The 27594-nt window shown below is 39.5% G+C and overlaps 1 protein-coding gene across 1 annotated transcript; it reads left to right on the forward strand.

Annotated features, from left to right (window-relative positions):
• The first annotated feature begins 1990 nt into the window (after positions 1–1990).
• Positions 1991–22785, forward strand: LOC106092110 (uncharacterized). The gene is made up of 6 exons (XM_059369839.1): positions 1991–2772; positions 2834–3233; positions 11191–11481; positions 13225–13603; positions 21127–22412; positions 22471–22785. The coding sequence occupies exons 1-6, from the start codon at positions 1991–1993 to the stop codon at positions 22783–22785; spliced, it is 3453 nt and encodes a 1150-aa protein (XP_059225822.1).
• Positions 22786–27594: the final 4809 nt, after the last annotated feature.

Raw genomic sequence — 27594 nt, forward strand, 5'->3', positions numbered from 1 at the left:
TGGACCGATATGGCCCATTTACAATCCCAACCGACCTATACTAATGAGAAGTATTTGTGCAAAATTTCTTTATGGGGTCTCAGACGAATATTTCGAGTAGTTACAAACAGAGTGACGAAATTAGTATGCTCCCAGCCTATGGTGGAGGGTATACAAATTTTGAATTTCAGGCGGTTTTTTTTCTTTAAAAGCATAAATATAATAGTAGTAGTTATTTTTGTCTGTTATTTAAATTCAATACAAAGTTTCTGGACTGAACCATATCAGCTACCAACTATTCTATGATAATACTGGTACTCGGCCGAGGATTTGTCATAGACATTTTATTGTCAACGTCGGATGCAACAGTGATGAGACAGGAAGACGGTGAAACATACCTAGCATCACTTTATTTGCCTTTTGACTCCCCGACACCACCACCTACGTCGGAGCTGCGATGCGAACTCTCAACACATTTCGTGGGGTAGTACCAACAATAATAAGCGGGGCCAAGCCCTGGCGGAAGCTCCTCAAGGCTTCTTGATCAAGGAAGCCTTGAGGAGCTGAAAATCATTTAAGTCACCCGGACCTGATGGAATATTTTCGGCGTTACTGCAAAAGGAGACGGACTATCTGGCCTAAAATCTGGTCTGTATTTTCACAGCGTGCTTAAGACTTGCATATACTCCGAAAGCCTGGCAGGAGGCAAGGGCGGTATTTATACCCAAGCCCTGCAAGGCAGGCTATGTGACACCAAAGGCCTACAGTCTTATAAGCCTTACATCCTTTCTACTCAATGGAAAGTATTGTGGATTTAATTATAAAGAATAGTATATCCAGCGAACTGCTGAAATACAAACGGCATGCCTATGCCCAGTGAAGGTCGTTGGAGACTGCCCTGCACAAGTTTGTGCATAGAATACAAGAATCATTCGATGCCAAGACGTGCACATTGGCGGTATGCATTGACATCGAGGGGGCGTTTAACAATGTGCGGACATACACATTGATCCAATCCTTACACCAGTACCGGGTGGAACGGGTTCTTAGACATTTGATAAATTGTGAGAATCATGACATATATAAGGTGGAATGTGGCGTAGGGCACGTCACATGGGGGCATTTTATCGCCACTACTTTGGGTGACTACCATAAATGACCTACTACGGATGCTGACTGAGGAGAGATTAAAAAAAAATTGCCGCAGACGATGTTACATTACTTCTAAGGGGTAAGGATCCGAAAGATCCGAACGAGCTATGCAGAAGGCCCAAAGGATCTTGCATATGGCATATGACTGGTCTAGGCCCAGGGGTCTCAATGTTAACCCAGAGAAGACTGAAATATGCCTGTTCACGAGGAAGACGAAGGTGGGCCAATTTAATGCAACACGTTTCCTTAATAAAACGATTTCTATATCTGACAAGGTCAAATACTTATGTGTGATCTTGAATAGGAAACTGAATTGGAAGTGTCACATTCAAGAGCGTACTGAGAAGGCTCAGAGATGTTGGACACTACGTAGACGGGTCGTAGGCTCGAAATGGGGCCTGAATCCGAGGATAGTCCACTGGTTCTACAGGAGCGTGTTTAGACCATATGCCAAAGATTGGCATATGAGCAATATAAATGTTTGCATAAAACACAAAATGTTTTATTTTTTGGCATCAACTTATTTTAAACAAGTTCATGAAACAGAATTTTATAGCCTATCGAATCGGTGTATAATATTTTGTTGTAATTTGAAATTTTAATTTTAAATTAAACGAAACTTCCCCACAGTGCGCCTCTCTAAAATAGATAGAGCATCGAAGCATTATCTATTCTTGTGTTTTGCTAAAAAATAGTTCGTTAGTAATCATGATTATATCAAATTCCCATATTGATGTTGTTATGTATTTTTACGTTTCAACGAACCTCATTTAAAAACAATATTTCGGATTGTTAACATAAAGCGCTAACAAGTATTTTAGTTTTGAGTTCACAGTGATTAAAGACGTTTATTTAAGCAATGATTTGGACTTCTCTATCATTACTGGCTATTGTATTCCTCGCCTTCTCTCTGTGGTACAGAAAAACTTTCAGCTATTGGGCGAAATATAAGAAGGTTGTGGCCAGTGTACCAGGCAATGTGCTAAATGGAGAACTTCTTGATATTGTAACGTTGAAAACCAGTTTCGTTCTACAATTGAAGTCAATCTACGAGAACCCAAAGTTTGCCAATGAAGCCGTAGTAGGAATCTATGGCATTAATACACCCGCGCTGCTGATTAAAGATCCGGAGATAATAAGGAACATATTGATAAGTGACTTTGAATGGTTCTGTGATCGATTCTCCACACCCGATCCACTTCATGATTTTTATGGAGCCAACTGTATGTTCTTTGCCCGCTACAAGCTGTGGAGAGATGTTCGTACAAAACTCTCTCCCATTTTCTCTAGCGGTAAATTGAAACACATGTATCCGTTGGTGCGGAATGTGGCTGAAAATTTGGAAAATTATCTGAACAAGCATGGAGATGTGTTTGTTGCAGAGCTTAAGGATCTGTGTGCCCGATACACCACTGATGTAACTGCCACCACCATGTTTGGAATTTGTTCCAACTCTCTGGAATGTCCCAAGGAACCTATGCATATTGAGACGCGTAAATTCGGATCATACAATTTGAGAAGAGCTTTCGATGGTCTGATTATTTTTATGGCGCCTCAGTTAGCCAAACTCTTTAGAAGCCGCTATTGGAATCAAGAAAGTGCACAATTTCTTGGGCATTCCCTGCGCCATGTGATGACTGAGCGTGAACTCAGCGGAGAGAAACGCAACGACCTAGTGGATATATTTGTGAAACTCAAACAGGAAGTCCAAGACAAAGGAGAGAGATACTGAACAATTCTTTGAAATTATACTTTCCCAAGCTATTATATTTTTGGCAGGTGGCTACGAGACCTCATCAAGTACCATAGCTCATGCTTTATTTGAACTGGCCAAGAATCAGGAAATGCAGAACAAGTTAAGAGAAGAAATTCATTGCACAGTTCAGCAGGAAGGGGGAACAGTGACGTATGAGGCCATCAAAAAAATGAAGTACCTGGAAATGTTTATAAATGAGACACTTCGCGTGTATCCTGTAATACCTTTTCTGGAAAGAATATGTGGTAAATCCGAATCATATTCTCTGAGGCCATATTGCGATTATGACATACCACAAGGAATGGCTGTCTACATATCAGCATATGCCTTGCACTTCGATCCACAGGTAGGTTTGTGTTGTTGGCATTAATTATATCGCCGCGAATTCAATTAGCGTTATTCCATAGATCCCAAGGAAAAGGCAAAAGCGAAAGCTAGATACTCGTAATGAATGGATATGATAGGATTGATGTGAGGGGTTCGCAGCCTTCCTCGCACCATCCAAATATCGTTTTCCCACCCTATAAAAATAGTGTATATATAAATATTTTTGATAGTCGTAATATTGTTAATAAGTCACATCCCTCCGTCTATCTTTTTGTGTTATGCTGCAGTCATTACATTCGGCCGTGCCAAATCCTATATACCCTCCATAGATCACATTTGACACGCTCTTTGAATGATGTTTTCATTAAGTTCGGCCGGGCCGAATCATACATACCCTACACCATGGATCGCACTTGTTGAGTTCTTTACGCGGTATCTCTTTTTAAACAAAGAATAATGAATAAGGACTGTTATGCTATTGGAGCTATATCAAGTTATAGTCGAACCATAAATGAATAGAATGCTGAACATTGTAGACGTTATTGTGTAATACTTCAGTCCATTCGGTTAAGAATTGCGCCTTGTAGGGGCTCAATAAGCAAAATCGGGAGATCGGTTTATATGGGAGCTGTATTGATCGATTCCGACCATATCAGACACGTATGTTAAAGGTCATGAGAGAATCCGTGGTACAAAATATCTGCCAAATCGGATAAGAATTGCGCCCTCTAGAGGCTCAAGAAGTCAAGATCCCAGATCGGTTTATATGGCAGCTATATCAGGTTATGTACTGATTTGCGCCATACTTAGCACATTTATTTAAAGTGATATCAAAACACTACATGTAAAATTTCAGTAAAATCGGACGAGAATTGCGCCCTCTAGAGGCTCAAGAAATCAAGACCCAAGATCACAGTTTTGGATAGTCATATCAAAACACCACATGCAAAATTTCAGTCAAATCGGACGATAATTGCGCCCTCTACAGGCTCCAGAAGTCAAGATCCAAGATCGGTTTATATGTCACCTTTACCAGGTTATAGACCGATTCGGACCATACTCCGCACAAATATTGAAAGTAATACCAAAACACCACGTGCAAAATTACACCCAAATCGGTAAGAATTGCACCCTCTAAAAGCTGAAGAAGTCAAGACCCAAGAACGGTTTACATGGCAGCTATATCAGGATATGAACCGATTTGAGCCATACTTAGCACATTTATTTAAAGTGATATCAAAACACTACATGTAAAATTTCAGTCAAATCGGACGAGAATTGCGCCCAAGAAATCAAGACCCAAGATCGGTTTATATGGCAGCTATGTCAAAACGTGAACCGATTTGACCCATTTACAATCCCGACCGATCTACACATATTTGTGCAAAATTTCAAGCGGCTAGCTTTACTCCTTCAAAAGTTAGAGTGCTTTCGACAGATAGGTGGTTGGACAGACAGGACATACGGATGAACATGGCTAGTTCGACTTAAAATGTCATGACGATCAAGAATATATGTACTTTATGGGGTCCTAGACGCATATTTCGAGGTGTTACAAACAGAATGGCGAAATTGGAGTATTAATTTCGCCATTCTGTTTGTAACACCACCTATGGTGGAGGGTATAAAAACGCTTTTTATGCGATAAAGACCCTAAATTGGACGATCGGTCTATATGACAGATTTATCTATATAGTCTGATCTTACTCATTTTTGCGTCGGGTAATAAATAAAGCTTTTATATCTATATATCGTCTAATCTTACCCATAAGTGGGTCAGATGGCGGGAAGCTTAAAACAATTCACTGCTTCAAATTTCAGCGAAATCGGGTAATAAATAAAACTTTTATGGTCTTCAGACCCTTTAGAAGCAGCTCGGTATATATAGCTGCTATATCCATATATGATCCGATCTGGCCCGTCCGTTCAAGAATTTAACCTGCGTGAAGCAAAAAGACGTATTTGTGCAAAATTTCAGCGCAATATCTCAATTTTTGAAGACTGTAGAGTAATTACAACAAACGGACGGACAGACACACGGACATGGTTAAATCGTCTTAGAATTTTGCGACTATCCGAAATTTATTTACTGCGTAGGGTCGAAATGAATATTTCGATGTGTTGCAAAAGGAAAGACTAAATGAATATACACCCTATCCCCCCCTCCCCCCCCAAAAAAAAAAATAAATAAATAAAATCATGGCTACGCCCCTGATGGGGACAACATCTGAATATGAACCGATTTCTGTAAAATTCCACAGCAATGTCGGGAGTCATAAAAGAATCCGTTGTGCCAAATTTAGTGTGAACAAATGCCAACTTGGATTGTAATATTAGTTCAAATCGGAAGAATATAGATACGAGGGCTATATCCAAATCCGAACCGATTTCGACCAAACTCGGACAAAAAAATACACTTAGTTATAATAACCTGTACCACGGTAGTGGTATAAGGTTCAGACACCAAACGAATCGGATAAAAATTGCGACCTCTAGTGGATCAATAAGACAAATCGGGCATCGGTTTACATCAAGCGATCGGGATCGGGAGCTACATCAAGTTACGGTCCAGTTTGCACTATACTCGCCACGGCTGTTGGAAGTCACAGTGAAATCGAGTGGTAACTACGCCCTCTAGAGGCTTAAGAAGTCATATCTAAGGATCGGTGTATCTGGGAGCTACATCAGGTTGTGGATCTACTTAGACTATACTTGCGACAGTTGCTATAAGTCAAAACGTATCATGCAAAATTTCAGTCAAATCGGATAAGAATTGCGTCTTCTAGAGGCTCATCCCAATCAATATCCCAATCGACCAGCACAAATGGGAAATATTTGTGGAAAACTTCAAGGGGCTAGCTCTACTCTTCCGAAAGTTAAGGTGCTTTCGACGGACATACGGACAGACATGGCTTAATTGATCTAAGGATTCTTTCAAGCGCTTAGCTAAACTCGGCCGATAGTTAGCGTGCTTTCAACACACAGACAGACGGACAAACGAACAGTTGGCTGGAATCTTGCACGCGATCTTTTATTTTGAATTGTTTGTTTTCATGCAAATCGATCCATTACCTTTTATAGCTGCCATATGTACCGATCTCTCGATTTGAATTTTCTTTACAATTACTATCCGATTTGGCTGAAAACGTTGGACGTTGTTTTGTTTATGATTTCTAACAGCCACGACAAGTACGGCCTATAACTTGATAGATCTCGTTATATGTGAACTATACATAACATTCGGTCCACCGAACTTTACTTGTTTTTACTTGTTACTTCTTTTATTCTGACTTTACACTTTTTTTTTTTTTTTTTTTTTTTTTTTTTTTTTTTTTATTTTAATTGCAACTAGCTTTCAATAAGAAGCTAACAAGCAATTTTTTTCAAATTTAACATAATTATCATTGAAAATATGTAAATTTTATATAATCTATCTGTAAATTTATTTTACATTGGAAACAAAAAGAAAATAAATAAGTTTAAAGCTCATGATATTAAGAGATCATAGGGTTTAGTTCTATTCAGTCTACGTCTGGTACTTGGATCATTGAGATTAATGGCTTCTGGATTTACATGAAGGCGTAATCTGGCATCATGTTTCGTTGCTGCAATTGATATTTCCTCTGACACTGTGTTCATGCGGAGGTCTCTATGGAGATCACTGTTGCGAACATACCAAGGGGCGTTAACTATGCTCCTTAGTACTTTATTTTGAAAATTTTGAATCATGTAGATATATTTCTTATGCGTGCAACCCCATAGTTGGATGCCATATAGCCATATTGGTTTTAATTGTTGATTATATAAAAGTAATTTGTTTTGAATGGAAAGTTCAGATTTCCTGCCCATAAGATATTTGAGTTTTGACCATTTAATATTAAGTTCTTCGATTTTCTTCTTGACATGCGCTTTCCAGCGTAATTTCGAATCCAGGGTCATACCAAGATATTTCGCATTGTCCGAATAAGGGATACTGACTCCATTTATATGCACGGGGATGTTCCTGGTAGCTTTATTTGTAAAGTTTACATGAACCGACTTCGAATGGTTCAACTTTATTTGCCAAACAGAGGCCCAACGATTTATTTCATTAAGAGCTTGTTGCAATTTAGTGATTGCTTGCTCCTCTGTATCTGCCACAGCAAGTATAGCAGTATCATCCGCAAAAGTTGCAATGACTGAGTTTGGTGGTTCTGGCAAATCGCTAGTGTATAAAAGATATAGGACGGGACCTAGGATACTTCCTTGAGGCACACCTGTACCAATTTTCTTCATGTCTGAGTAGGAGTCATCCTGTTTAATTCTGAAGAATCTATCCGATAAGAATGATTTTAGAAATTCAACATATATTTCAGGCAACATCCTGCTTAATTTCCTTATAAGCCCGACATGGCATACTTTGTCAAAAGCCTGCGACACATCTAAGAATACAGCAGAACATATTTTTTTATCCTCAAAGCTTTGTTCAATAGTATTAGTTATGCGGTGTATCTGGTCAATAGTTGAATGGGAATTTCTAAAACCAAATTGATGGTCTGGTATGAGATTTTTTTCTGCAATATGGGGTTTAAACGACTCAAAAACAGTTTTTCTAGCAGTTTGGATAACATTGGTAGTAGAGATATTGGTCTATATGAGGTTACCTCTGTTGTAGGTTTACCTGGTTTAGGTATCATACGGATTTCTGCAATTTTCCAAAAAGTTGGCATTCTTCTTAACTTGAAGCAGGAATTAAATAATTGGGTTATTTTAATGATGCAATTATATGTAAGATTTCTTAGTATTTCAGTATTTATTAAGTCGAAACCTGGACATTTCTTTAGCTGCATACGGCCTATTTCTGCATATACCTCACCAACTGTAACATTCTCGATGCTTTGTTCGAAATTTCCTATACCTTCATTACCATTAGTTGGAACTTCATTGTTATTGGAGAAAACGTTCTCCATGTGTTCTGAAAATATTTGCGCCTTTTCCATATTCGTTTTGGCCCATGATGAGTCATCTTTTCTTATTGGATAATTTCTTGGTACAGGCCTCTTAACTCCTTTTGTTGCTTTCCAAAGTGAATAGTCGGTACTTTTATCATTTGTTAACGACAACAGATGTTGCCTAAGTTCCATATCTCTGAAAAGTTTGGTTTCTGCACTGAGTTCCTTAGTGATTTTATTTAAGAGTGTCTTGTATGACGGATGTCTAGTTTGCTGCCATTTCTTACGTATTTTGCGTTTCAGTTGAATTTTTTCTCTAATATATACCGGGTAGGTTTGTTCAGAAGCAGTACTTCGATAATCAGGAGTACTTTGCCATGCGGCTTTCTGAATAGTTGCAGTTAGTATTTCAACTTCATTTTCCAAATTGTCTACAGAGATTGGTGCTTCGACTTTCAAATCTGCATTCCACAAGATTAAATTGAAATATTGCCAGTCGGTAAATTTATTTATCAAAAAGGGTGGAGGCTCTTTTGTTAGTATTTTTTCAAAAAGTGTAAGGAAGATTGGAGAGTGGTCTGAGCTTAGATCAAAACCATTTTCTATTTTTATTCGGGACGTCGATATTTTTTTGACCAGAAAAAAGTCTATTAAGTCGGGAATTTTGTTTGTATCAGTTGGCCAATAGGTTGGTGTACCTGATGAGATTATTGAGCAACCAGTATCATTCGACGCTTTGAGTAGTTCTCTGCCTTTTGTAGTTGTTAATCGGGATCCCCAGTGAGTATGTTTGGCGTTAAAGTCGCCTCCAATAATGTGCCTGTCGTTGTGTTTTTCTATCAGCTGTTTATATTGTTCGTATTTAATTTGATGTTTCGGTGGACTGTAGAGAGCTGTTATGAGTAAATTTTCATTTTTAGTGAATATTTTTATTGTGGTAGCCTGAAATTCATCCGTTTTTATTTCCTCATCTTCTATATGCTTTATCGACTTCCTAACTATAACTGCGCTACCTCCTCTAGCAGTATTCGTTGGGTGAGTGGTATGATACACCTCGTAATTTTTGAATCTTATATATGATTCAGTAGTGAAATGGGTTTCTGATATTAGACAAACATCTATTTTCTCGTTGTTGAGCACGACTTCAAGCTCCCTTTGGTGTTTGTGGAGGCCATTGGCGTTCCATAACATAATCTTAAGCGGGTTATACATGTTTAGATACGTTTGATGTTTTCTCGAGATTAGCTAGTCTGATTTCAATAGTTTTAAAAAAGTTTTCTTGAGTACTAAGCCTACTGAGTATTTGTGACAGTATATTGTTTGGAGCTTCTGAAGCGATATTTCCGGTGACACTCGCATATGATTGCGGGTTTTCATTGCTATTTCGTGGAATATTGGTGTATGGTATAGTACGCTTACTGGTTGATTGTAATTTCTTGTTTCTTTGCTCCTGCAACTCTTTGGCGACTTGACATCCTCGGTATGATGCGGGATGTTGTTCACCACAATTACAGCATTTTGGACGGTCTATTTCTTTATCGCATTCGTACGAATTATGTTTGCCCGCACATTTGACACACCGTGGAGGTTTATTACAGTAATTTTTGGTGTGACCAAAACTTTGGCATTGTTTACATTGAGGAAGCACTCTTTGTTGTTTTATTTCCTCGATTTGAACAATGGAGTGGCAAATACTTCTTATTTTGAATATTTTTTGGATGTCTTCTTTGGAATCAAAAGATAAAACGAACATATTAAGAGGTTGTTTAGTTTTGAATTTAAGTTTATTTTGGGCATCAAGAACATTAAAACCTTGAGATTTGAGGTCATCAATTATTGATTCTTTATCGGTTGCATAGTGGAGATTTTTTACCATCACTTTAATTGGTCTCGTATTTTTATTTTCATAGCTATGCCAAGACACCCCGATTGAAAAGAGATGTTTTGTCAACTTTCTATAATCATCAGAATTAAATGTGTTCACTTTGTATGTTTCATTACTTAGCATTTTAATTAAAAACGAGCTTGTAATATTTTGTTTTAAATCATGATGAAACTTTATGTAGTCAGTAATGCCTGATACCATTATTGGCGGTGGGCGATATTTCTCATCGTTTTTATTTTTATTATTTATATTATTTTTTGGCGAAATTTGATGTGCGTTGTCACTTTGCTGATTTTGGTGAGGAGAAACATCATTATTTAACTTTTTTCTTTTCTTTTTATTTTTTTGTAGAATCCACTCGGTTTCTCGAGCTAGTTCTTCCTCGTCAGTTTGGTAGTGTATGGTTTGATCTTCGCAAGGCTTGGAATTTGTACTTCCATTTGAATTATAACTTGAACTTGCACTCGTACATTGAACCATAGGCATTTGTTTTAATATTTTATTTTCTTCTTTTAACTGGGCACAGTATTGTTCCAAAGATTGGATACGCTGCATGAGCTCCGAATTGATTTTTTCTAATTCTTTCATTTTATTTACCCTAAATAGGGTTAAGCTGTTACGGGGAGAATCGAGAGAAGAAAACTCGTTGAGACTCATTTCTTGAAATTAACGACCGTAGCAGAGTCGATAACACCGTTTTGACTGGACTGACAATCAGCTGATTAGCAGATGCCGCCTTTTTTTTTTTTTGATATGGTAACACTGTCGCTTCTATGCCAGTATTTGCTGAAGCAGAACAGATGTTTGTTGTTTGTATATAAATTTTTATTTGTATCTTCGTCTCTGTCGGTAGAGTTTCTCTTATATTAATTTTTGTGATTTGATAAGAATTAAAATGAATCTTTTTATTAATTAATTGTTCAATAATCCACGCGCACATTGCGAAACCTTCACTTGCACTAGCGCGGAGAATTCAGCGCCACCGAATAAAGGCAATATCAATATGCTGCGTATAGTTTAATGACTTCAAAAGGGTTTGTTTACAAGCACTCGCACAGTATGTCCGTATGCGCCGAAGGTTAGTTTTTCTCAATCGACTTTACACTTAGTTACATTTTCAAGAAAAATTTAATCTTACGTTTCTTCCATACCACTTTCAGTATTGGCATGATCCCACAAAATTCGATCCGGAACGGTTCTCTGAGGAAAACAAGGAATCTATAAATCCAATGGTCTATCTGCCCTTCGGAAATGGTCCCCATAATTGCATTGGAAGTCGTTTGGGTATGTTGGTGGTAAAGTGCGGTTTGTTGCATATCCTCAAAAATCACTTCGTACGTGTGTGCAATGCAACCAATATTCAACCAAAAATGGATAGAAAATCTGTTGTTTTCCAACTGGAAGGTGGCATACATTTGGAGCTGGTTCGAGATAACAAATGCGAAAAAATGGCTAATTAATTAAGAAATGATAAATGTTTATTCAGATAAATGTATAATAAAGAATATTTGAGAACTAGTGAAAGGGTGATAAGTTCGGCCCAATCCTATATAAACCCTCGACTATGGATCGCATTTGTCAAGATCTTTGCCCGTAATCTGTTTATAGGCAAGAAATTAGCATGTATGAGCTCAAATATGTTTCAAAAAACTTAAAGATGAACAAAGCTTTAGGAGAGGATCGTATCCCATAACAGCCCTACGTATATGCCTCAGAGGATTTCCATAAATAGCTACTAAGAAGATATAACACAATTTTCGATACTGGAATAATTGATAATGCTTTTGTAAAGACGGTAACATTTCCCATTAAAAAAAAGTGAGCTGTACCAACCAAAAAATTATTGAGGAATTGCGATCATGAATTGTTAAGTGAAACAAAAGATGGGATACCACCAAATTTTAACAGTATATCAGGCTGGATTCAGAAAAGGCTACGCGACGTTGGATAACGTTGCATCTATTGCAGAGTTTCATGCTACTTTTCCCATCGGACACCTCCCCATGTGGTGGATTGGGGGAAGCTCCTCAGATATGACGGGTACAGCAGAAATAGAATATGCTGGTCGAACCAGCAAGTTAGCACAAGCAGGGGGTGTACCGCTTGCACGGATACGAATACGATCACGATGGGTTCGTGCAATAGGGTCGGCAGCGGATGAGCCAAAGGAAATGGGCAACGGTGGCGCTCGCAGATCTTCAGAAGAGCCACCACCAAGAAAATCTGGCCAAGTGGGTCGCTGTTAGCCTCAGCCAATCCGCCATCTACCTAAAAAAACACGATTACAGAAACATCAATAAGAAATAATGGAACTAACAACCCCCCTATGACGAACTATGGATTCAGAACACGGTTTATGATTAGAACATGGAACGTCAGAACACTCTCAAAAGCACCGAGACTGTACCAAGTCCTGAACGAGATGTCAAACTACCAAAATCCGAAACTATGGATCATCAAGTTGGCTACCACTTCATTTTTTTCAGGCAATGGAATCCACCTAATAAATGGGGTCGGTCTTTAACTGTCGCCGAAAGCAAAACGAGCTTTTCTATTATACAATGTTATATCTCAACGCATCATGACGGAAAAATTAAATTCAAAATTCCGCAAAATATCCAAAATGCGCGCCAACCAAAACCAAAGACGACGAAACAAGGGATCAATTCTATTCCCAACTCAGTGACACGCTCTCTACCAAAAGGAGACATGTTATGGTAGAGGTGGGCAATAACAATAATAATCTACAATCAATCATGGGAATGCAAGGACTTGGCGATACCAGGAATGACAATGGCTACAAATTGGTTGATATCTGCGCAAGCAACCAGCTATTTATTGGAGGCACAAAGTTCCCCCATAAAAATATACACAAATACACTTGCGAATCACCAGATGGAAGCACCCGTAATCAAATCGATCACGTACTTATCAGCATTCTCTTTCTGGATTCACTGTTGGATGTGAAAACTAGACGGGGAGCCGACATCGATAGTGATCACATGCTCTAAGTGGCCACTCTACGTCCAGCTGTCGTGAATAGGACTCAAACACAATGTTCAACCTCTTAAACCTAAAAGACCCCGAAACAGCGCGCGAAAACAAGGCAACATTAACGGAGAAGCTGCAAAATAACACTCACACATGGGCCGATATAACAGCAGCATGTGCAGAGACGGCCAACTCTATCATAGGCATTGCTCGACGATTCCAAAAACCATGGAAAACAACGAAACTATAGAGGTAATAAAACACGCAACGCTCTGCTACAGACAATATCAAGTGTAACTAAAATCGCGTTCAGGCCTGAATATCGCGCCTCCTCCTTGCTGGTCAAGCGCCTAGTTTACAGAGATAAACGAATATATTTTAATATGCGGGCAGAGCAAGCCGAAAATCCAACTAAAATTGGAAACATGCGTGGTGTATACGTGTCAGTGAAACAAATTAGTGGCAACAATATAAGGCCAACGGCAATAATAAAAGATGAGGAATTAACAACACCTGAACAGGGATATATCTACCCACCCACCTGCGAAGAAATTGAGGCCGTTCTGGTCTCACTCAAAAATGGTAATATACCTGTTGAACTGTTGCTGTATGGAGCATACCCCATAGCTCAAGCGATCACCCCAATAATGAGGGAGGCCTAGCATACAAACGATGTCCCCACGGAATAGAAGAAGGGAATCATCCTCACAATCCCAAATAAGGGTGACTTCACCCAGTTTAAGAACTGGAGGGGGATTACATTGCTTAACGCACTAATATAGTGATGGCAAGTCTTCGTCTGCAACGTATTTCGCGTGCACTTGACCGTATTTTGGTGAAGGAACAGGCATTTTTCGGACAGGACGTTCTTGTGCCGACCACAATAACTCCCATGCGCATAATCATTGAACAGTCTGCAGAACTTTATACACACCTATACTTTTTATTCATCGACTTCGAGCAATGTGGAGGACGTTGTTGAATAAAGGCATCCCTGAAAAAATCGTGACACTAATTAGGAAGCCGAAGTTTCAGTCCGTTTCAATGGAAAAGAGAGCCGACCTTTGGGGATCGAAGGGTGAAGCAGGGTTAATTTTATCAGACTCCGTATTAGAAGCAACTAATGCTGAGGCACCTCATGGCATTAGCTAGGGTATTATAGACTTCTTCGGCTACATCGACTACGCGGATGATATATGCCTCTTTGCGCATCGCTTTGAGCACATAAAGGCGAAACTGGAACGCCTGAGCATAAACATAGCAAAGACCAAACTGATGAAGATAGAAACATCACAATAAACGACCATGTCATTGTAGACGTGTAAATGACGTAATATAAGGGAAAATTACATCGCCATTCTTATGGGTGACCACCATAAAAACCAATTACGATTGATGACTGAGGAGGGATTTGTTATAAAACTTCTAAGGGGTAAGGATCCGAATCAGCTATGTAGAAATGCCGAAAGGGTCTTGCAGATTGCATACGACTGGGCTTGACCTAGGGATCTTAATGTTAACCCAGAGAAGATTGATATCTGCTTGTTCACGAGGAAGATGAAGGTGAGCCACTTCGACGCACCACGTTTCCCCAATAGACGGATTTCGATATCTGTCAAAGCTTCGGATTGATCTTGGATAGGAAACTGAATTGGAAGTGTCACACACAGGAGCGTACTGAGAAGGCTCACAGAAGTTGGTCGCTATGTAGATGTTACTATGTAGTAGGCCCATCGAAATGAGGCCTGAATTCGTGGATAGTCTTCTAGCTCTACAGGAGCGTTAATAGACCAATACGTACTTAAGCCTTTATAGTATGGTCGACTGCAATGGAGAAAAAGCTCAACGTCAGAATAATTCAACTGGTTCAGAGAATTTGGGTAATAACAACCAAAACTGTAAAGTTACGAACAGTCATGAAGTCTAGGAAGGAGATTATAGCCTGCCTGAAAACGCAAAACGGGTCGACGCAATGCGGGTTAAGGGGGTGGTCGGCAACCGCGCATATAACACTGTGAAACAGCGTTAGGCTTTTCGACATTATTGTTCAATACGGCCTAGATTGGTCCAGGTTTACATATAGTGACCATTTAGACCGATTTCTCGATATAGGGTCTTAGGTCCATAAAAAGCGCATTTATTGTCCGATTTCACTGAAATATGGGACAGTATGAAATGTTGGGATTCTCGACTTACTAATTTAAATTGGCCCAAATCGGTTCCGATTTCGATTTAGCTGTCATATAGACTGATCTCATGCTTTAAGGTCTTGGGCCCATAATAGGCGCATTCATTGACCGATTTTTCAAAAATTTGGGACAGTGAGTTATGTTAGGCCACCGTAGCGCAGAGGTTTGCATGGCTACCTATGACGCTGAACGCCTGGGTTCGAATCCTGGCGGGACCATCAGAAAAAAATTGTCAACGGTGGTTATCCCCTCCTAATGCTGGCAACATTTGTGATGTACTATGCCATGTAAAACTTCTCTCCAAAGAGGTGTCGCACTGCGGCACGCCGTTCGGAATCGACTATAAAAAGGAGGCCCCTTATTATTGAGCTTAAAACTTTATCGGACTGTACTCATTGATATGTGAGAAGTTCGCCCCTGTTCCTTAGTGGAATGTTCGTAGGCAAAATTAGCATTTCATTTATATTGGGCTCCTCAACATCCATGTTCAATACCTACCCAGATCGGTCTAGACTTGGATATAACTGCCATATACACCGATCTCCTGATTTAAAGTTTTAGACCCATAGAAGGTTAATTTAATTACCAATTTTGCTGAAATTAGTTACACTGAGTTGCGTTCGGACCGTCGACATTCGTACCGAGTATGGTCAAGATCAGGCTATATTTGGTTATAACATCCATATTTAAGTTCTTTGGGCAATAAAAGCACTTTTATTATCCGATTTCGCTGAAATTCGATATTCGTGTTCAATATAGTTCAGATTGGTCTATATTTGGATATGTATGTATGTATATATACCGATCTCTTGATTTTAATTCTAAGGCCTATAAAATGTGAATTTTTTAACCGATGAATGTGATCGAATGGTTTGTGTTAGAGGCTTACGTTGCCTTCTTGAATATGGTGGAGATCGGACTATATTTATATATAGCTGCTATTGATTCATAAATGATGTTTTTGCACTGTATTATCACGAAAGGTTTTTAATATACATATCCGAGGTGATGTGTATCCAAAGTTCGGTCCGGGCGAACTAAACGCTTTATTCTTTATTCTTTTTTCATAATTTCTTATGCTTTATATAAAAAACTTACTTTCCTATCACATAAAAACGGACTATAATTATATAAAGCAATATAATTATAGTCCGAGGCAATCAATTGGTAATTTTTCATCCGATTTCCATAAAATGTTGCACAGTGAGTTCTGATAGACCATACCCACTCCTGTCAAATGGGGTTCAGATCGGACCATATTTGGATATAGCTGCAATATAGATCGGCCGCCCGATCTCCCGGGAGATCGATACATATAGCGGTTATATCCAAATATAGCGGTTATATCCAAATATAGCGGTTATATCCAAATATAGCCCGATACTCAGTACGAATGTCGAGTGTCCAAATGAAACTTATTAGGACTAATTTCAGCAAAATTGGTTAATAAATACACCTTCTAAAGGTCTAAAATCTTAAAACGGGAGAACGGTGTATATGGTGCTATATCCAAATCTGGACCTATCTAGGCTATATGGAATAGGGATGTCGAGGAGTATAAAGCAAACCGCTATACCAAATTTCAGCGAAATCGGGCAATAAATTCGCCTCTTATGGGCCCAAGACCTTAAATTGAGAGAAGGTATAAACCATAAAACCATATACGGTACGAATATCGAGGGGCCTAACGCAACTCATTGTGCTTAATTTTGACAAAATTGGTTGATAAGTTCATCTTTTATGGGTCTAAAGCCTTAAATCGACAGTTTTGTGGCAGCTATGGCCAAATATGGACCGATCTGGGCCATATTGAATAAAGATGTCGAACACAATTTGCTGTACAAAATTTCTGCGAAATCGGGCAACAAATGCGCCTATTAGGGGTCCAAGACCTTAAATCGAGAGATCGGTCTATATGACAACTATATCCAAATCTGGAACTATCTCGGCCAAATTAAACAAGGATGTCGAAAGGTTAAAATAACTTACTGTCCCAAATTTCAGCGAAATCGAAAAATAAATGCGCCTGTCATGGGCCCCCGATCCTAAAGCGGGAAATCGGTCCATATGGCAGCTATATCTAAATCTAGTCCGATCTGGTCTGTACTAAACAGGGATGTTGAGAGGCCTAGCGAAATCGGATAATAAATGTAGCTTTAATGGGTCTAAGATTAAATCGGCAGATCGGTCTATATTGGGGCTATATAAAGATATAGTCCGATATAGGCTATTTTCGAATTTATACTGCCTATGGTCAAAAAAAGAATCTGTGCAAAGTTTCAGCTTAATATCTATATTTTTAAAGCCTGAAGTGTGTTTTCAACAGACAGACGGGAGGGGGGCGGACCCTCCCCCTTACTCCAAAAGTACTACCCAAAAATAAAATTGGACCGATCGGGACAACATGCAATTCAAATGAAAGGTTTTTAAGAGTAGAGTACGAATTTCATATTAAAAGTTGGGTCCAAGTACATAGTGGGCCGCCCCAGCCCCAAAACCCCTTAAAATAGGTTTATTTGACGATCATGACAATATGGGACTCAAATGTAAGGTATTCGGGAGTAGATTAGGTATTGTCAGAACATAGGAATAGGCGTGATAATGTTATGAGAACGGAAGGGGGCGGACCATCCCCCATTACCCCAAAAACACCACCCAAAATCAAAAGTGGACCGATAAGGACAATATAGGTATCAAATAAAAAGTTTGCGGGAGTAGATAACAATACTGGCATAAAACTTCATGTTGAAGTATAGGGGGTCACCCCACCCCCACAAAAACGCCCAAAATGGGCACATTAGCCAATCACGGATATATGGGACTCGGTTTGTTTGTTCCGTATAGACTGAAAAACGGCAGAACCGATTTTCTCGAAATTTTCGCAAATTGTGTAGGTTGGTCTGGAAGGAAACATAGGCTATATAATTTTTCGATATCGGACAGGGGACGAACCCTCCCCCTTATGCCAAAACCCACCCCAGATCGAAAGTAAATCGATCGAGACAATAAAGGTATCAAATGAAAGGTATTGGAGAGTAGAATACGAATATGGTATTAAAATATGAGTCTAAGTACCCATCGGGTGCAGGCGGACCCTTCCACTTGCCCCAAAAACGCCACCCATACCCGAAAGTGGTCTGATGGGCACAATAAGGGTATCAAAAAAAAGGTATTGGAGACCAGAAAACAAATATGGTATTAAAATTTGGTTCCAAGTAACCAGTGGGCCCCTCCCCTCTCACACATCAACGAGTGCTTTCCGATTCAAGCTTAAACTCAATGATAAGGGACCTTTGTTTTATAGCCGAGTCCGAACGGCGTCCCGCAGTGTGACACCTCTTTGGGTAAAATTTTTTTATGACCATGCATGGCATTGCACCTCGCAAATGTCGACATTAAGAGGGGATAAACACCGCTTTGTCCGATGTTCTCGCCACTATTCGAACGCGTTCAGCGTCATAGGCTACAATTGCACGAATTCGATATCCGCATTCAGGGCGAAGTGTCCCCACCCTAAAACGATATTAAATAGTTAAAGTAGGCGCAGCGGAGCGGGCCCGGTTCGGCTAGTACTCTATATAAGGAGATGGGGCTATTTGGCAGCTGTATCCAAATATAGTCCTATCTGGACCATATTTGACAGGAATGGGTAAAGTCTTCCAGAGCTCAGGGTGCCGATTAAATCGAAACCGAATGAAATTTAAATAATTTATTGTCTCAAAACTTTAATTCGAGATCGGTCTACATATAACTAAATTCCGATTTTCTGAGATCCGAAAAATACAAAAATAGCAACAAGTTTTTGCAAATGGGTTTATATAGCCAAGATATCTGCAAAATTATAAGTACTCAGATTTTGTGTATATATGGGTAAATACCCGGGTATTTACCCAATTTACCGGGTGAAAATACCACTGAAAATTTTTTTGATGGTCCCGCCAGGATTCGAACCCATGCGTTCATCGCGGATAGGCGGACATGTTAACCTCTGCGCTACGGTGGCCTTGAAATTGTATACCTTTAATTAAATTTCATTATCTTTGACTCAAATGTTTAAATTAAGACATTTTGTTTTTGTTCTTCGGTTTAGTCCGCAAGGTAGCAGATAGCGACACCACTACGTAAAAAAGTTTTATACCGCCAGCATTAGAGAGATATTTTGTTATTCTGTTTGTAGCGACTAAAAATACGAGTGTTGCCTTTTATATTTCGGGATTGGACAACCCTTGTCTTGCAATCTGCCAACTGACAGCTCTATCGTTAAGGATGACATTTTTGAGGTTACGCGTACTCTAAACATTTTGACATACGAGCGCTATTTGTGTTGTTTACAGTAACTTAAAAGATTCACCTCGTCCAAAAAATGGAATTGAATTGTGAACATTTTCGTGCCATTATTTTTTACAGCTTCCGACATGGATTAACTTAATTCAATTTTTTTGGCGATGATATATTGATATAGTCCTTACTTGGCACCGAATGACTTCTTTATATTCACGTACGTTTAAACTAAAGTGAAAGGTCAACGTTTTTCGACATCTGAAGAAGCGGTTGATGCGATCAGAATGCATGTTTTGGAGATACCTCAATCGGAGTGGCAAAAGTGTTTAGATCTTAATGGGGAATACTTTGGAAATCAATAAAGCGATTTTCGATGATTCATATTTATTTTTGTGTTCTCCCATCCCGAAATATAATAGGTAAGCCTCGTACTAGCTTAAGACGTATAAGAATATTATGGCGATCAATAATATTCATGATCGCCATATATTCTTAATCGATTTTCTAATCTTTCACTGTGTTAATATTATGATTTTTTATACCCTCCACCATAGGATGGGGGTATACTAATTTCGTCATTCTGTTTGTAACACCTCGAAATATGCTAAGACCCCATTAAGTATATATATATTCTTGATAGTCATAACATTTTATGTTGTTCCAGCCATGTCCGTCCGTCTGTCTGTCGAAAGCACGCTAACTTTCGAAGGAGTAAAGCTAGGCGCATGAAAGTTTGCACAAATACTTTTTATTAGCGTAGGTCCGTTGGAATTGTAAATAGTTAAAATCGGTCCATGTTTTGATATAGCTGCCATATAAACCGATCTTGGGTCTTGACTTCTTGAGCCTCTAGAGGGCGCAATTCTCTTCCTATTTGACTAAATTTTGCACATGGTGCACTTCTAACAACTGCGCTTAGTATGGTTCAAATCTGTCTATGTTTTGATATAGCTGGCATATAAACCGAACTTGGGTCTTGAATTCTTAACCTCTAGAGGGTGCAATTCTCATCCGATTTTTTTCCAAGTAGTGTTTTGGTATCACTTTCAATAACTGTGTTAAGTTTGATCCAAATCGGTTCATAAGCTGGTATAGCTGTCATATAAACCGATCTTGGATCTTGACTTCTTGAGCTTCTAGAGGGCGCAATTCTCATTCGATTTGGCAGATATTTTGTACCACGGCTTCTCTCAACGTACGTGTCTAATATGGTATATATATAAACCGATCCCCCTGTTTTTGCTTCTTGAGCCCCTACAAGGCCCAATTCTTATCTGAATGGACTGAAATCTTCTACAATGTTTAGCATTCAATTCATTTATGGTCCGAATCGGACTATAACTTAATATAGCTCCAATAGCATAACAGTTCTTATTCAATATTCTTTGATTGCCTAAAAAGATATACCGCGCATAGAACTCGACAAATGCGATCCATGATGGAGGGTATATAAGATTCGGCTCGGCCGAACTTAGCACGCTTTTACTTGTTTTAAATTCGAATATCATGTAGGGTACAAAGTGATAAAACAGTAATTAATTCGTATTCATAAACAAAAGAAGCTTTGCTGAAAATACATTGCAGTTTGCATATTCAAATACGTAATCAATTCTTCGTGAGATTCGGCACAAATAGGTTGCTTTAGATTTGCGCATTTAAAAAAGATGTTTTTGTTTCTATTTTCAATATTGCTGGTTGTACTAGTTCTTAAAGTCTTTCAATGGTACAAACAAAACTTCAGCTATTGGTTAAAATTTAAATCCGTATTGCCCTCGGTTCCTGGAAGTGTTTTCAGTGGTAATGTGCTCGATTTTATAACACTTAAAACTCACTTTGGGTTCCACCTGAGGACCATTTACAATGATCCCAAGTATAGCAAGGAAGCGGCGGTTGGTGTTTATGGCCTTTACAAGCCAACTTTGCTGGTGCGAGATCCAGAGTTGCTGAAATCAATCTTTATTCGAGATTTTGATTGCTTTACGAATCGCTTTGCAAGACCTGCTGTTAAAAGTGATAGAGTAGCGAGTCTGATGCTGTTCTTTTTGAAGCGCTCCGATTGGAAAGAACTACGCACAAAGTTTTCTCCATTTTTTTCCAGTGCAAAGCTGAAGCATATGTTTCCCCTAGTTCAGCAGGTGGGCGATGATTTGGATGCACACTTGAAGAGCAGAGGCAAACGTTTCATTGCCGAGATAAAGGACATTTCCTCGCTTTATACCATCGATATAACAGCCACCACCATTTTTGGGCTTAAGACTCATTGTCTGAAAAATCCCAAAGAACAAATGAATGTTGAAGCCAGGCGCATGGTGGACTTCAGTTGGCAAAGGGCTTTGAATCACATGTGTTTATTTTTCATTCCTGATCTATGTGAAACCTTGGGAGTTAGGTCATTCCATCGAACATCGGAGCATTTTGTAAAATCCACCCTAGATCAAGTCATTGGGTATCGGGAGAAGTCCGGGGAGCAACGTAATGACCTGATTGACATTATTCTTAAACTGAGGCAAGAGGCTATCGAAAGTGGGAAAGATATCAACGAATTCATGGATGTTATGTATGCCCAAGCAGCCATATTTTTGTTGGGCGGCTTTGAGACATCTTCGTCCGCCATTGCTCATGGTCTCTTGGAATTAGCTAAGCAACCAGAAATCCAAGAAAAACTTAGAGCAGAAATACTTCACGCCTTTGTTGATGGCGACGGCGTTATAACATATGAGGCAATTGGAAAAATGGAATACCTTGATATGGTGGTGCATGAAGTCATGCGTTTGTATCCCCTCTTCACTTTCTTGGAGAGAAAATACGAAAGGCCGTTGAACAGGACAGATCCTTACACTCTCAAACCGTTCTATGATATGATATTACCCGAAGGAACTCCCATTTACATATCTGTCTATGGCTTGCATTATGACGAGAAGGTAATTTGCAAATGTTTTTTTTTTAATAAATTATCATATTTTCTTTTTTCTTTCCTAGTATTGGCCCAATCCTGAAAAATTCGATCCGGAACGTTTCTCACCCACCAACAAAGGCAGCATCCATCCCATGGTATACATTCCTTTCGGCGCTGGACCTCGCAACTGCATTGGTGCTCGCCTTGGTATGATTCAGGTTAAAATTGGTTTGTTACAATTTTTGAAAAATCACTACGTTCGAGTCTGCGATCAAACGCAAAAGCATCCAGTGTTTGATCCTAAAGCAGCTATCATTCAAATAAAGGGTGGCATTCACTTAGAGGTTTGTGAAGATCTCATGTGTGATGAAGCCGTGGGCCAACGTAATTTAACTTAAAAGAAAATTTCAATTTCTGGGAAGGTGTCGATACTTTTAAGCAAATACACATGAATTTACAAAGCTGGAAATAATCTTATATATAAAACTAGCCGAACCGGGCCCACACCGCTGCGCCTTCTTTAACTCTCTAATATGTTTTTAGGATGGGGACACTTCGCCCTGAATGCAGATATCGAATTCGTGCCGTTGTAGCCTAAGACGCTGAACGCATTCGAATCCCGGCGAGAATATCGGACAAAGCGGTGTTTACCCCCTCTTAATGTTGGCGACATTTGCAAGGTACAAAACCATGCATGGTCATTTGCAAAGAGGTGTCGCATTGTGGGACGCCGTTCGGACTCGCCTATAAAAAAGCAACCTTATCATTGAGTTTAAACTTGAATCGAAAAGCACTCATGATGTGTGAGATTTTGCCCCTTATTTGCCCCTTCTCGGTTCCTTCCTTAATGTTTTTCCTTATGGTAATGTTCTCATTAGGAGAGGGATGGCACCTCAGACATTTCGACTCAAATATGGATATCAAATTCGTGCTGCATTTCCAAATCCCTTTTATTGGAGACCCATATTGCCATGGCCTATAAATATGAACCGTTTAGAGGGTGTTTTGGGGCTTGGGCGGCCACCGGCACTTTGCACTGAAAATAGATATCAAATTCATTCTTTATTCGCAAAGAGACTGAAGTTCAGTTTAGGAGGTGCTTTAGGGCGTACCCCAAAACACTTGGCTCCAAAATTGGATATCAAATTCGTTTTCTACTCTCATATACCTTTCATTAGAATCCCATATTTATCATAACGGGCCAATTAACCCATTTGACGTATCTTACGGAGGAAAAGCGCCACCTAGACTTGAACGAAAATTTAAATGTAATATTCGTAATCTACTCCCTAATACCTTTCATTTGAGTCCCATATATCCATGGTCGGCTAATATGCCCATTTTGGGGTATTTGGTCCCATATATTCATGATTGGCTTATGTGCCATTTTGACCGTTTTTGTGGGGGTGGAGTGATTCGTTATCTTCTCCCACATACTTTTCACTTGATATCCATATTGTCCTTATCGGTCCACTTTTGATTTTGGATGGTGTTTATGTGGTAACGGTGGAGAGTCCGTCCACTTTAGTTATCCATAAATTATAAAGCCTATTCCTATATAACCTATTTTAATGGGTTTTGGGGCTGCGGCGGTCCCCCAGGTACTTGGACCCAACTTTTGTTATGAAATTCGTACTCTACTCTTGAATACCGCATGAAACTCTTCAGGATAGTGATAGTGGCTGGTAAAGGGTGATTTTTTTGAGGTTAGGATTTTCATGCATTAGTATTTGACAGATCACGTAGGATTTCAGACATGGTGTCAAAGAGAAAGATGCTCAGTATGCTTTGACATTTCATCATGAATAGACTTACTAACGAGCAACGCTTGCAAATCATTGAATTTTATTACCAAAATCAGTGTTCGGTTCGAAATGTGTTCATTCACCGTAACGTTGCGTCCAACAGCATCTTTGAAAAAATACGGTCCAATGATTCCACCAGCGTACAAACCACACCAAACAGTGCATTTTTCGGGATGCATGGGCAGTTCTTGAACGGCTTCTGGTTGCTCTTCACTCAAAATGCGGCAATTTTGCTTATTTACGTAGCCATTCAACCAGAAATGAGCCTCATCGCTGAACGGTGAATGAACACATTTCGATCCGAACACTGATTTTGGTAATAAATAACGAGCGTTGCTCGTTAGTAAGTCTATTCATGATGAAATGTCAAAGCATACTGAGCATCTTTCTCTTTGACACCATGTCTGAAATCCCACGTGATCTGTCAAATACAATGCATGAAAATCCTAACCTCAAAAAAATCACCCTTTATAAGGGCAGATTCAAATTATTATTTTTATACCCACCACTGAAGGATGGGGGTATATTCATTTTGTCATTCCGTTTGCAACACATCGAAATATCCATTTCCGACCCCACAAAGTATATACAATATATTCTTGATCAGCGTAAAAATCTAAGACGATCTAGACACGACCGTACGTCTGTCCGTCTGTCTGTTAAAATCACGCTACAGTCTTTAAAAATAGAGATATTGAGCTGAAATTTTGCACATATTCTTTTTTTTTTGTCCATAAGCAGGTTAAGTTTGAAGATGGGCTATATCGGACTATATCTTCATATAGCCCCCATATAGACCGATCCGACGATTTAGGGTCTTAGGTCCATAAAAGCCACATTTATTATCCAATTTTGATGAAATTTGAGACAGTGAGTTTTGTTAGGCGCTTCGACATACTTCGTTAATTTGGCTCAGATCGTTCCAGATTTGGATATAACTGCCATATAGACCGATCCTCCTATTTAGGGTCTTAGGTCCATAAAAGCCACATTTATTATCCGGTTTTGCTGAAATTTGGGACAGTGAGTTGTGTTAGGCCCTCGATATCCTTCGTCAGTTTGGCTCAGATGGGTTCAGATTTGGATATAGCTGCCATATAGACCGATCCTCCGATTTAGGGTCTTAGGCCCATAAAAGCCACATTTATTGTCCGATTTTGCTGGAATTTGGGACAGTGAATTGTGTTATGCCCTTTGACATCCATCGTCAATTTGGTTCAGATCGGTCCAAATTTGGATATAGCTGCCATATAGACCGATCTGTCGATTTAGGGTCTTAGGCCCATAACAGTCACATTTATTATCCGATTTTGCTGAAATTTGGGACAGTGAGTTCTGCCAGGCTCTTCGACATCCTTCGCCAATTTGGCTCAGATCGGTTCAGATTTGGCTATAGCTGCCCTATAGACCGATCCTCCAATTTTGGGTCTTAGGCCCATAAATACTACATATATTATCCGATTTTGCTGAAATTTGGGACAGTGAATTGTGTTAGGCCCTTTGATATCCCTCATTGATTCGGTGCAGATCGGTCGAGTTTTGGATAAAGCTGCCATATAGACTCTCGATTTCAGGTTTTGGGCCCATAGAAGGCGCATTTATTGTCCGATGTCGCCGAAATTTGAAACAGTGAGTTAAGTTAAGCCCCTCGACATAATATTGCAATATGGCACAGATCGGATAAGATTTGGATATAGCTGCCATATAGACCTCTCTCTCTAATTAAGGTTTTGGGCCCATAAAAGGTGCATTTATTGTCCGATGTCGCCGAAATTCAGGACAGTGAGCTAGGTTAAGCCCTTTGACTTCCTTCTGCAATATGGCCCAGATCAGTCCAGATTTGGAAATAGCTGCCATATGGACCGATATCTCGATTTAAAGTTTTGGCCCCATAAAAGGCGCATTTATAATGCGATTTCACTGAAATTTGACACAGTGACTTATGTTAGGCTTTTCGAAATCCGTGTCGTATGTAGCCCAGATCGATTTATTTTTAGATAAAGCTACTTAAAAGACCAATATTTTGTTATACACAATTGAACAATGACTTGTACTTATAAGTATTTGGTCCAAATCGGAACATATTTTGATATAACTGCTATGGGACAAAAGGTATAAAATTTTCACTGGATTTTGATGAAAGGTGGTTTACGTATATTCCCGAGGTTGTGGGTATCCAAAGTTCGGCCTGGCCGAAATTAACGCCTATTTACATGTTTGAAGATCAACGTTCAGTCGACATGAATGAAATTTGTATATATATATAGCTCAAATATAAAAATAGCTATGATTAGGTTAGGTTGAAAAGAGGGTACGGATATTAATCCGCCCCATGCCAGTATGTACATACACTTTAGTCAGTAATCGGCTTGTTGTGCGCTCTAAATACTAAAAAGTAGCTTCGAAAAAAAAAACAAAAACAGGAATTCCGTGCTACTTACAAAATCCTTAATTGTTTTCAATACCACTCCCCTAAGTTGGTTCCTGTCTGATATTGTGTCTCCACCTAAGTGCCGATGTGTGTTAGCCGCGCAAGCTGGGCAATGACAGGAAATGCTCCAACGTCTCATCATCTTCCCCGCATGCCCTACACATGAAATCACTTATTTTTTTATTACCATACTACGTCACGCATTCCGTGATCGTCAGGATCTCCGCCTGCAGGACCGTATTGTGGTCAGGCAGTCTAAGACAGATCTCAGTCCTTGGGTGCTCAATGAAGACCCCCAGGCCCACTGGGGATTCATCTGTGTAGCATGATCTTCCAAATGGAATAACAAGAGCTCCGTCAATCCAAAACTGTGCCGCTGGCAGCAGTGCCTCTGACTAGATCTCAAGTGTCGTCTCAGGTATTCGATCGGGAACTTCTTCCATTTCTTCCAGGTTTCCTTTTGTCGGCTCGATTATACCACGATGATGTGACCTGCTCCTATCCGCTATCTATATTCCCATCTCAGCTCAGTCTCATAGCTGCAGTGGCTGCGTCACACATAAAATGTATGTCTCTTGTTCGGATATATAGAATTGTCTACTGTGCCCTACTGTAGGCGTGGGGGATAATGCAACATGTTCTCTGAACCTGTTGCATTATCCTTATGTTGCACTTTTTTTTTTCATCGCAGTCCTTCTAACTACTGAGGCGTAAGTAAGTATTGGTCTTATCAAGACTTTCCGTCTTGTCTCCTTTCTTGTGTACGGGATATAGTATGCTGAGGTTCCAATCATCGGGTATGCGTTCTTCTAGCCAGATTGAGCAGACAAGTGTCGCCTCCGGTCTTAAATAGTTCATCGTTCAACCCATCGGCCTCTGCTGCCTTGTTGTTCTTCAGTCGGATCACTTCTAATTGGACCTCATTCTAACTAGGAGGTAAACCATCATCAGGGATTGGTTCTGCGGTAGCC

Source organism: Stomoxys calcitrans, chromosome 5 (genome assembly GCF_963082655.1).
Source record: "Stomoxys calcitrans chromosome 5, idStoCalc2.1, whole genome shotgun sequence".
NCBI lineage: Eukaryota > Metazoa > Arthropoda > Insecta > Diptera > Muscidae > Stomoxys > Stomoxys calcitrans.